This window comes from Oncorhynchus masou, chromosome 27, assembly GCF_036934945.1.
Source record: "Oncorhynchus masou masou isolate Uvic2021 chromosome 27, UVic_Omas_1.1, whole genome shotgun sequence".
Taxonomy (NCBI): domain Eukaryota; kingdom Metazoa; phylum Chordata; class Actinopteri; order Salmoniformes; family Salmonidae; genus Oncorhynchus; species Oncorhynchus masou.
Genome location: NC_088238.1, coordinates 21,898,540 through 21,910,377, shown reverse-complemented (window position 1 = coordinate 21,910,377; position 11,838 = coordinate 21,898,540). Strand labels below are relative to the sequence as shown.

At 46.0% G+C, this 11,838-nt stretch overlaps 1 protein-coding gene across 5 annotated transcripts in view; it reads right to left on the bottom strand.

Moving 5' to 3' along the window:
- Positions 1-341: 341 nt before the first annotated feature.
- The window catches only part of si:dkey-97m3.1 (fatty acyl-CoA reductase 1), a 57,502-nt gene continuing 46,005 nt past the window's right edge, over positions 342-11,838 (bottom strand). For 3 of the 5 annotated variants that reach the window (XM_064939515.1, XM_064939518.1, XM_064939520.1), the window contains 10 exons: positions 10,564-10,743; positions 9,671-9,848; positions 7,210-7,254; positions 6,973-7,091; positions 6,616-6,683; positions 1,991-2,162; positions 1,621-1,750; positions 1,229-1,356; positions 912-1,130; positions 578-810 (listed from right to left, as the gene is read on the bottom strand). In XM_064939515.1, coding sequence (XP_064795587.1) covers positions 968-1,130; positions 1,229-1,356; positions 1,621-1,750; positions 1,991-2,162; positions 6,616-6,683; positions 6,973-7,091; positions 7,210-7,254; positions 9,671-9,848; positions 10,564-10,743 — 1,183 coding nt within the window. In that variant the 3' untranslated portion in view covers positions 578-810; positions 912-967. Of the gene's footprint in view, positions 396-577; positions 811-911; positions 1,131-1,228; positions 1,357-1,620; positions 1,751-1,990; positions 2,163-6,615; positions 6,684-6,972; positions 7,092-7,209; positions 7,255-9,670; positions 9,849-10,563; positions 10,744-11,838 lie in introns of those variants that run through there. The other 2 variants (XM_064939519.1, XM_064939517.1) reach the window with 2 other exon arrangements.

Sequence of the window (11,838 nt, the reverse complement as noted above, 5' to 3'; positions counted from 1 at the left end):
TGAGGTCTGAGGGGGGGTGTGGTCTGGTTGAGGAGTGGGGTCCGAGGGGTGAGGCCTGGTAGTAGGAGTGGGGTTGGGTGCTGCTTGGGGTCTGAGGGGTGAGGTCTGGTTGAGGAGTGGGGTTGTGTGCTGCTGGAGGTCTGAGGGGTGTAGTCTGGTAGAGGAGTGGGGTGTGCTGTGCTGCTGGAGGTCTGAGGGGTGTGGAGGTCCGAGGGGTGAGGCCTGGTAGGAGGAGTGGGGTTGGGTGCTGCTTGGGGTCTGAGGGGTGAGGTCTGGTTGAGGAGTGGGGTTGTGTGCTGCTGGAGGTCTGAGGGGTGAGTCTGGTTGAGGAGTGGGGTTGGGTGCTGCTGGAGGTCTGAGGTCTGGTTGAGGAGTGGGGTTGGGTGCTGCTGGAGGTCTGAGGGGTGTGGTCTGGTTGAGTGGGGTTGTGTGCCGCTGGAAGTCTGAGGGGTGTGGTCTGGTTAAGGAGTGGGGTTGGGTGCTGCTGGAGGTCTGAGGGGTGAGGTCTGGGAGTTGAGCTGGAGGTCTGGGGTTGGTCTGTGCTGCTGGAGGTCTGAGGGGTGAGGTCTGGTGAGGTCTGGTTGGAGGAGTGGGGGTTGGGTGCTGCTGGAGGTCTGAGGGGTGAGGTCTGGTAGATGGAGTGGGGTTGGGTGCTGCTGGAGGTCTGAGGGAGGAGGTCTAGTAGGAGGAGTGGGGTTGGGTACTGCTGGAGGTCTGAGGGGTGAGGTCTGGTTGAGGAGTGGGGTTGTGTGCTGCTGGAGGTCTGAGGGGTGAGGTCTGGTTGAGGAGTGGGGTTGTGTGCTGCTGGAGGTCTGAGGGGTGAGTTCTGGTGGGGTTGGGTGCTGCTGGAGGTCTGAGGGGTGAGTTCTGGTCTGGTTGAGGAGGTGAGTTCAGGGCGGGTGCTGCTGGAGGTCTGAGGGGTGTGGTCTGGTTGAGGAGGTGAGCAGGGCGTTCAGCTGGTCAACGGTCAGTTGGTAAGTGTGCTGGAGGCCCTGAAGTAGGAGAGGAACTTGAAGCAGAGGCTGACCACAAAGTACCAGATGTTCCTAGCCATCTGGGAGCGGGCGATGAACACCCTCCAGATGAAGACCAGCAGTAGAGTGTTGAATGTGTAGCGGATGTTCCTCAGCCTGAGGGAGGGAGGGAGTTGGAAGTACACACTCATTTACATCCTTCTTCAAAATAAGACAGGAGCAAACACAGTCAGCCCTGTAAGTAGTCTACTCACTTCCTGAGGTGTTGCCTGGCTGCAGGGATGTCGGACATGTCTTCATTCAGAACGTACTTCTTGGTGCCTATGCAGTAGTTCTCTATGTATTCCGGCCAGTTCAGCTGACGCACGTCAAAGTTGAATGTCTGGGGGAGAGAGTTAGGATGTTGATGTGCGGTAAGACATGGCTATTATGTCCCATAATCGCCTGAATGTGACCATCTATAATTTAACCCTCTGAAAATGAATGATGTAAGTATTAGTAACCTGTTGTCTTAATCAATAAAGCTGTTTGAGCTGAAATGATGGCTTGGTGGCATTACTAGGTGTAAAACATACCATTTGACTATATACATCAACATGCGGAGATACAGTGTGTGCATAGAGGATGGATGCTGAGTCTACTGTACCTTCCTGTCCTCGGGGCTGAGGTGGCTCATCAGCATGTTCATGTTCTCTGAGTTCCACTCCCAGTCCTGACTGCTGAAGTACTCCAGCAGGCCGATGGCCTTGTGCAGCCGGTTGAAGATACGCATCATCCTACACAGAGAGAGGAATGGAGGATCGCAGTCCAAATGTGCTGTATGTATGTTTATAACACAAGTGTAATGTTTGTTTCACTGAAGATCACTTGTATGCAGCAAACACTGATTTCAGATAATTTGACCTATTTTTACATCACACTGTTGATTGGGTTGAAAACAAGTAGGTAGTTCAATTTTCATAGACCGAACAATGGTCTAGTGATAATGCTGATTGTCAGGACAGTAGTAATCTTACTGGGGTTTCTGTCCAGACAGTCTCAGGTAGAGGTCGTAGATGAGGGCAGGGAACTTGTGGCTGACCAGGACCCAATACTGGTTCATCAGGTAGTTGGAGGTGATGTTGGCATTGGGCCTTCTGAAAGCCTGCTCCAGAGGGTTCCTCTTGAAACTGGACATCACATGGTGCTCTGAGAGAGAAAATACAAAGCAGTTAAAAATGTGAAGGAATCTGTGGCTTAGAGCTGACATCCCTATCTTACAGCTCTATTCTGTTGTGGCATTTTAAGAGGAGTAACATTAAGGACGTGCCTTTCACATCTTCCTCAGACATATTATATATATATATTAGAGAATTGGGATGTATCCAGGGGTGTGGTTTTCTGTTGCACTAATGACCTCATTCACAGCAGCTGCATACCTTCCCCACCTGGCTGCAATCAAGGCTGCTCAGACCAAGGTAAAACTGCTGGGGGAACTGCTAGTGAAAGAACCAGTGGGTGATACTGGTGTGAATTTGTTCCTGTGTGCTTTCTTTTGAAGCGTTGTGACCTACCAGCCTCTATAAAGAAGTGAACAGGCTTACGAGGTTAGTTCCTCCTGTGTAGAAGACTATCTGGGGTAAGCCCGAGGGTAGCTCTCTCCTGTGTAGAAGACTATCTGGGGTAAGCCCGAGGGTAGCTCTCTCCTGTGTAGAAGACTATCTGGGGTTAGCCTGAGGGTAGCTCTCTCCTGTGTAGAAGACTATCTGGGGTAAGCCTGAGGGTAGCTCTCTCCTGTGTAGAAGACTATCTGGGGTAATCCTGAGGGTAGCTCTCTCCTGTGTAGAAGACTATCTGGGGTAAGCCCGAGGGTAGCTCTCTCCTGTGTAGAAGACTATCCGGGGTAATCCTGAGGGTAGCTCTCTCCTGTGTAGAAGACTATCTGGGGTAATCCTGAGGGTAGCTCTCTCCTGTGTAGAAGACTATCTGGGGTAAGCCCGAGGGTAGCTCTCTCCTGTGTAGAAGACTATCTGGGGTAATCCTGAGGGTAGCTCTCTCCTGTGTAGAAGACTATCTGGGGTAATCCTGAGGGTAGCTCTCTCCTGTGTAGAAGACTATCTGGGGTTAGCCTGAGGGTAGCTCTCTCCTGTGTAGAAGACTATCTGGGGTAATCCTGAGGGTAGCTCTCTCCTGTGTAGAAGACTATCTGGGGTAAGCCCGAGGGTAGATCTCTCCTGTTGAGTTGTAGTTTTGTCATTTTGAGGCTTTCCCATTTAATTTATTCCCTCTAACTGTTTTAGTGTTTTTGTTTTCAAGTTGATCATCACTTGAGACATCTCCACAAGATGAGAGCCAAGTGGAGAAAGAACCGTATGCGCAGGCTGAAGCGTTAAAGGTGGAAAATGAGGCAGAGGTCCAAGTAGACTGGGCCCATCCCCTACAGCTGTGATACCCGTCTGGTGATTGAAGCCTGCAGCCCATGATGTGAACCATGGTTGTCTGAAGCCAACCTCATTGCAATGGAGTAAAGGACAGATCCTGGCTACCCAGCCCTCTACTATGCTAATGGAGGCTGGCCTGCAATAACTACTGGAGAATGGTGAGGAAGACTTGAGAAATGATCTCCTGTCATTGAACTATGGACTTTTACCACCTGCCCAGCATTTTATTTGTTGTAAAGACTTTTATACATCTTTGGTTTATTAACTACAAAATAGAGAACCATTTTTATTGGTTAAACCCTTGTCTATTATGTTGTAGTACCGCCCCTTCACCTTCCATTATACCCAGACTAGATGTAACACAGTAAATGTCCGGGCGACACTCTTTATTGCATGTTATTTTTGCCTTACGTAGACTGTCTAGCAACCCAAAGGTTGTGTTTTCTAATCTCCTCACAGACCATTTTAGCTAATTAGCAACTACAATACTTTGGCATGTTGGCTAATCTTAACAACCCCCCCCTTGCCTCATTAGCGTTAGTCATCTAGCTAATGTTAGCCACAACCAATTGGAATGCAATATATCCCTTACAGTAACTGCAGTCAACTGTGGTATTTTAGATGCAGTAATTGCTGCATTTATACTCTAGCCCAATTGATTGCAATCTTTTTTCATAAGGGATTTTTTTCAAATTCTTAACATGCTGTAAGATTTGCAATTCATGAAATGAGACATCTACAAATGAATACATCTCATCCTACATGGAGTGTCTTGGATTTAAGTACAAAATGCTCTGTGACCACGTGCCACACATGACCCTTCGAAGAATCAAAACCGCACCGTGCTCCAGCCCATTTCTGTGGATGATCAATGCTCCATCATTTGTTCTAAGATCTTAACTCTAAGTAGAACAATATTTTGGGAAGGGATAAAATATTTTTTTAGCCAGGATTCTATCTGATTGCGATTTGGTGGTTATGTGCCATTTAAAGGGAGAACATGCTATGTTTACCTTGAGCACTGGCTTTACAAGGTGCATAGCTGACAACGGGTGATGTTATTGAATCTCGGCCACAGTGAATATTCTCCAGCCCCACTAACAAGAGTTGAAAGATGGTTTTGGTGTTGAGTGTGAGTGTTCTTTGCTAGGGAAAGGTAACACAAATATACATTTTTTGAAAAAGGACATCAGCAAGAATAGATCCTGTGACCTTCTGGTCCCAATCCCTGCGCCTAGTCCACTGCGCTAGAGGTTCACGTATTTAATGCTGTTCCGTAAAAGTTAAGAAAAAACTAAGATTAGAAATGTAATTAGTTAAAAATGTTTGGTAAGGAAATCAAAATTCAGAACCAGGATTCGAACTGGCAACCTTTTGGGTCAAAATCCATGTTGAATGCCCTCCATCCACCTCCAACCTACCTCCCTGGAAGCATTTATTTTATTTGACTCTCATCTGTAAACTCCACCCATTGATTTGGTAGTCTAAGCTCTGCCCACTTAGTTTTCATCCAACCAATAACATTTGTTCTGCCCTGGAAAGTGGAGCTTCCCTCAGAACAAGATTGAGGCCGGGGATCAATTCATGGTTCTGTTAAATGGTACATTGTCGGGTGTCTAGTGTGTTGTTCTATAACACGCCTTGGATTGAATCCCAGCCTGAATGAGGAAAACTCCTGAGCACTATTCCATGGCTCTTTCTCAATTCAAGGACTCCTTCATCGATTCCTTGGGAGATTCTCTATTGCACAAAAGTCCGGCCTCTCCTCGACGCCTCCATCATCCTCTCCTCAGTGATAAGTGGTCATGAAGAGTGTCAATTCATTTGCAAGCTATCAGAGGAGTGTCATCCAGTCCTCGATAGCCTCCTCTCGCCAAGGATAATCATAGCTGCTAGCGCCGAAGTGTTTTAAACTTTGCCACACCCCCTTTGAATCAGCTGTAAACATAATTTGCCTGATGTCGAGCGAGTGAATGACCATCTCATTTCTTGCAAGAGAATTTCCCTCCACGTTCCCTCTCCTTACTGCCGCTCCTCAATTATATTGACCTTTTTCAAAACGGCGTGAGAAGCGGACAGTGGTGTGAAGGCGACCAAAACCAATTAAGGTACCAGAATTTTGATAACATATCCAGCCAGCAAACCTCAAACTTCCCTAAGCAGCCCCATGGGCCCCCTAGACCCAGTTTGATTAGCTTGATTCTTAGCTCTTATGTGGTCCGGTAGATTAGTGCCCACTATCCCAGGTTTATAACAGCGAGGCAGAGTGATGAGCCCTAATCCCTCTGCTAGCCATCTGGTGGCAATTTCCCAGAGTGAAAGGAGCAGATTCACTAATCTGATAGTATAGGGACCCTGGCTGTCGCCCGCTACCGCGCTAATCTGAGCCTGACAGATACCCGGCCCGCATGCATCCTTTTCATCTCATCACTGGGATATACTGTAGATGATGGGCCGGGAGGTGAGCTGCCACCACAACCAAAATGCTGGTGGGGGTGATGATTTCATGATGACACTTTGCCTCTACTTATTATTGTTTGGGCAACTGTGCTTTACTGCTGATGGGAGTTGTCATTTGGGCAGATCCAGAGTGGTGAGGTCAAACAGATGTACACAGTGTGGGGGTTCAGTAATGTTCTACTAGCTGCCAGAAGGTGGCAGTAAACCCTCGCCACTGTCAAATCCCTGGGCATCTAATTATGACACAGATCATTTATCCACCTGCTTCTCACTGCTACACCATTCAAACTGATTTAGGAGAACCAGGACTGACAGACAACCCACCGGTGTGGAATGTATGATGCATAGTGACAACACCATCAACCAAATGGATCACGAGTCACTTTAATAATGTTCACATATCTTGCATTACTCATCCCATATGTATATGCTGTATTTTATACCATCTATTGCATCTTGCCTTTCTGTCATTGCCCATCCACATATTTATATGTATATATTCTTATTCCATTCCTTTACTTAGATTTGTGTTTATTAGATAGTTGTGGAATTGTTAGATATTGCTGCACTGTTGGAACTAGGACGCACAAGCATTTTGCTACACTCACACTAACATTTGCTAACCATGTGTATGTGACCAATAAAATTTGATTTGATCAAGATTTCAACTTCTGAAGTACACTGATTTATGAGGACGGAAGCCACAGTGGCAGATGAACAAGCACTAATGATGTCACTATAACAGGCAGACAGATACCTACCGATCTCTCCCCAGTGGAAAGGGTTGATGCCGCCCGTTGTGCAGTTGTAAACCAGCGCTGCTTTGGGTCTGCGAGGGAGCAGAGAGAGGAGGTCAGAGGGGTCAAGTGTTAAAAGGATCAAAGGGTAGGGTCCATTAGGAAACATCTATAAAATGAGCCCATGAACACAAATCACATCGATTGAAAACACTGGGCTTCTTCATCAGTCAATGGTGTAGAGCTGGGGAGATGTGTTTGAACAAACTGGGTAGGTTTACAGGAGAACTTCCTGCAGGTCAATATGGGGGGTGTTTGTTTGTGTGGGTTAAACCATACAGTCATTGGTCAAACCATATTCCACCTGGGGGGAAAGTTAACCTGTGCACTGCCGTGTACCAGCCAGCGGCCAGGGTCAGGTTAATGACCATGTCCACGGGGATGAGGTCCGCCACCGCATCATTGTTGGCTCTCATGGTGCGCAGGATGCCCTTCCCCGCCTGATCAGACAGGACACAGGGTTACCACCACATCTCATCACCTGATCATCGTTTAAACTAGTGGCATCAAAATGAGTATATGAAAAATACAACGTAATAAGTATATGCTGGTACTTACGGCGATGAAGACTCCGCTTGGTCCATTGAAGTTGTCGATCCAGCCCTGAGACAGAAGAATAGGGAGGGAATAACTTAGTGTAATGAGAGATTAGGGGCTCTATTCAATCCGTCATTTAAATTTAAAGGCAATGTTCCCGCGTTAGACATATGCAGTCAAATGCTGCAATGTCTGTTCAATCGGAAAGTACTTAAAAATGTATATCTCGCAATCTGGAACGCTAAAGCGATGCAGACTGAATAGAGACGTAGATGAAAGAGAACCCGAAGTACCCCCGTTAAAGCTGGAATCCTTAGTTGCTACATCTATTTTTGGATGTATAAATTAATGATATATACCCATTGATTCTTGAAGAATATACCTTATAAATGCCTCATGAGCTTAGTTCAACTGTCGTACCCCATCAGAACCCAAAATACAAGCTTGTTTTACTTTAATATTTGTAAATGTAAACAAACATTGTGTAGCCTAAAAACATAGTTAAAACTATAACTTTAATATCATGGATGGTCAGTCCTTGCATCCATAGCTCTGTCTATAAAACTTGAGTGGTTACATTTCTCTAGGCCCATCCCTCAGCTTTTTACCAAAACACAGGCAGGGTGTCCGCTTTGTTACTGTTTCAATTAGGGATTCTAGATTCAAGCAGCTATAACATTGCTGCAACATCATCAAGTTACAAATAGCCTCCTAACAGCATCATCAATTAGATTGCTGAGTTAGCATTCCGGTGGTGTGCTAGGCTAGCTACCTACGGTGAGTGAGATTGAGATAGGGAGATTAACACAGTGTCCACATCAATTAGCCCTCCGGTAATACATTGGTAATAGACTGGGCTTATATGTGTGGGTCTGTCTGTGGCTTGTCAATACAGGGTAAGGCTACATGATCTGGTGCAGACAGACAGACAGACAAGAGTCCTTATCACACCGTCAATTTTTGCAGGTATACATCTTTGACCCACAGTGACATTTTAACACTTAACGGAGTTCTGTGGACATGGAGATGGAAGTTAATCTCACACACACACACCTCGTCGCTCCCACGGTCTCGAACTGCCAGCGCAATAAACTGGTAATACGTGATCTTTTGGCTGTTTTGCCGCCAGGCCTGGCCCATCTCCACTTCTACACCCACTGGCTCTGGATCCTACACGGTTCAAAAGTTACAGTCCCAGAAAACTAAATACAGCCCTGGGGCTATGTAGTCGTTTTCTGTGAATATACTTAGTGCTGCTTAAAAGTGTATTATACTCTTATAATCATTTTTTCGTCTTCTAGATCTTTGGTCTCTTTCTGTGTGAATTCATGGAGCCTCAGACATTCAAATAATATTCCTGTTGGAAAATAAAGTAAGCATGTCACCTGAATTTGATTTGGGGGAAAGAACTTTGACGAATATTATAGTCATCAAAATGATGAAATGTTGAACACCATCCTCCTATTGCTCCTCCAAAATTTTAAGCAGAAATAAAGTCTACATTTATTTTTAAAACGCTTTAATATGTCCATCTGCCGCTATGCTAAGTGAGATTATAACGCTAAACGCTGTGGAATCCTTACGCTAAGATGTTATCCTACACTACAACAGCCGGACGGAATAGAAAATAAAAAGCAGCTTACTCATGAAAGTACCATCACACTGCACATCCAGAAGAGGACTGGCCACCCTTCGGAAGTTGGTTCCTAGCTGGCTTTCTCCATAGGTTCCTGCCTTTCTAGGGGCAACTGCTGATGTCAAAAGGCCGTTATAAAATACATTATATTGATTGATTGATTACTGCACTTTCAGAGTGGCCTTTCCATTAACCTACAGTTGCTTTCAGTGACCTATCTAGTAGGAGACATTCAGAGGCTCTCCGGTTTCAACACTGGCAGTACCCCTTCCCTTTCCCCATCGCCCCTTCCTTGCCCCCCTCACGTCGCCTACCCGGCTGTTGGGGTCAGGGATGCTCCTCTTCGAGTCCTGGAATCCAGCCAAACCGGACTTTCTGAACCATAAGAACACACCTGTCTTGGTCCAACCCTAATACAACCATTACTCACCATTACACCCCCAATCCCCCTTTAAGTCTGACTGTATACAGGGGAGATATATTGACCAGTGTACTGTTACAGCGATCGATCGCTAATTCCCATCCATTTGGCACCACAGCAGGACATGATGGTGTGAGAATTGACAGGATTTTGACTGCGCCCTTTTACCATCACAGTGAAAGTGCTACATACAGTCAGTCAGGTGGCTGAGCCAATCACACTTCTTCTGATATACTTATCTTGCTGACCAGTCAATACACTGTTTAACGTCCACAGACTACATACAGAATGTGATCCATGTATCTATTGATCATCTATTGAATTTATTGCTGCCAGCTATCCAGTGCCAATGCCCAATAGAGTGATCAAGTCTCACAGAATGATGTATGTATATGATACTGTATCTCTATGGTAACGGTACTCACAGGGAAAGGCTCCTGCCAGCTGGCTCCCACTATGGAGGGTCTGATGATGCCGATGCTGAGCTTGCTGCTCTCCCTCTGTACCACGCACTCTGCCAGGGCTTTGGTGTAGGTGTAGGTGTTGGGGCGCTCCCCGATGAGGCGCGGTGTGATGTCACGGACAATGCTGTCCTCCATCCACCTGCAGTCACAGACACAAGAGAACACTCACAATTAGACTCACATCACAATGGTACAGGACACATGCCAGGATTGAAGTAAAGTTGGCATTTTGTGTAGATAGACGAAACATCATTCATTCTGATAGCTGTCTGTGATGGTATTTATAATCAATCATTAGTTGGAAATGGCACAAGGTGGTGTGGACTTGACAGCACCCTTGGTTCGGTTCAATTCCATTTCAATCAATTCATTCAGGAGATTAATTGAAATTCAATGAATATACTGTCATTTATCTAACTAAGGGCTAGATTCTATCAGATCTGCGCTAGTCGACACCAGCATAGCAGTTGTTTGGTGGAACAGCGATAGAGCTGTCAAATCCACAAGCAGCTCCCGAAATGATACCTAAAGCAGACATTTTCTCGTTCTGAACTTCCAACGCGAGTGGGACAGGTGTGGCATTGTGACAATGATCACAAGAGCAGCTGCTCACCGATGTGACAGGTACAACGTAGTTCCACCTCCGACTGCGCCAAAACATCAGCTATGCGGGTGTTGGCTCTCGCCGGTTAAAGCTTGATCTGATTGAATCCAGGTGTATGTGCCATTTATCTTCACTGAGCATATTTTCAATGCATGAAATTTGCTAATTAATTCACTTCCTGAATAGATGGAGTCATAATAGCAGCAACCCCACCAACTCGGGTGCAGACAGTAGACTTCACACTACTCACTCCAGGGAGTCGATGAGCTTCTTGGGTTCTACAGGCGGTGGGTAGATGATCTCGTCGATGTGCCTGCGGTTGCAGTTGGCGTAGGCTGTGGAGATGTGGATGAAGGCCTGGAGGTGGTGCATCTGCTGAGCCAGACTCAGGAGCTGCTGTGTCGCAATCACATTCAGCTGCAGGGCGTGTCTAGGAAGAGAGGACACACACACAGCAGGACTAGGTAAGAAAGAGATCACTGTGCATAAGTACACATAAGAAGCATAAGCACACTATGCATTACCATAATATCATCACAAGGAGAAAATTGAGACAGTGAGAGAGAGAGACCTAGAGAGACAGAGCGACTGAAAGAGACCGTGATAGACCGAGAGAGAGATAAAAAGAGAAAGAGGAGGGTGAGAGAGAGAAATAGAGAAAGAGCACGTTGGAAGGCTGGCATTATAATCATCCTCCCTCAAACCCTTTAATCGTCACACTTCATTCCAGGAATGTGCTTCCATTCCAGGAATAAACAGACAGAACTCTAGCTCACCTCTCAGCCAGTCTACAGAGAAAGATAGTGCTTCTGAGCCACAGTCAGGCAGTGTAGAAGGTGTGTGTGTATGTGAGTGCAGATGTCAGATGTGGTTTGGCAGCGGTTGCCCATTAACGGCAGCGCGGGGACGGCAGTCATGACAGTCAGTGGCAACAGTCAGTGGCAGTGGCATGTCACAGGGGATAAGAGTGGTGGTAGAAGTAGGCAAGTAGGCCAGTTTGAGGACTATTATAGATAACTATTCTAGAGCACTAGGCCAGTTTGAGGACTATTATAGAGAACTATTCTAGAGCACTAGGCCAGTTTGAGAACTATTCTTGAGCACTAGGCCAGTTTGAGAACTATTCTAGAGAACTATTCTAGAGCACTAGGCCAGTTTGAGGACTATTCTAGAGAACTATTCTAGAGCACTAGGCCAGTTTGAGGACTATTCTAGAGAACTATTCTAGAGCACTAGGCCAGTTTGAGGACTATTATAGAGAACTATTCTAGAGCACTAGGCCAGTTTGAGAACTATTCTAGAGAACTATTCTAGAGCACTAGGCCAGTTTGAGGACTATTCTAGAGAACTATTCTAGAGCACTAGGCCAGTTTGAGGACTATTATAGAGAACTATTCTAGAGCACTAGGCCAGTTTGAGAACTATTCTAGAGCACTAGGCCAGTTTGAGGACTATTATAGAGAACACTAGGCTAGTTTGAGAACTATTCTAGAGCACTAGGCCAGTTTGAGGACTAATATAGAGC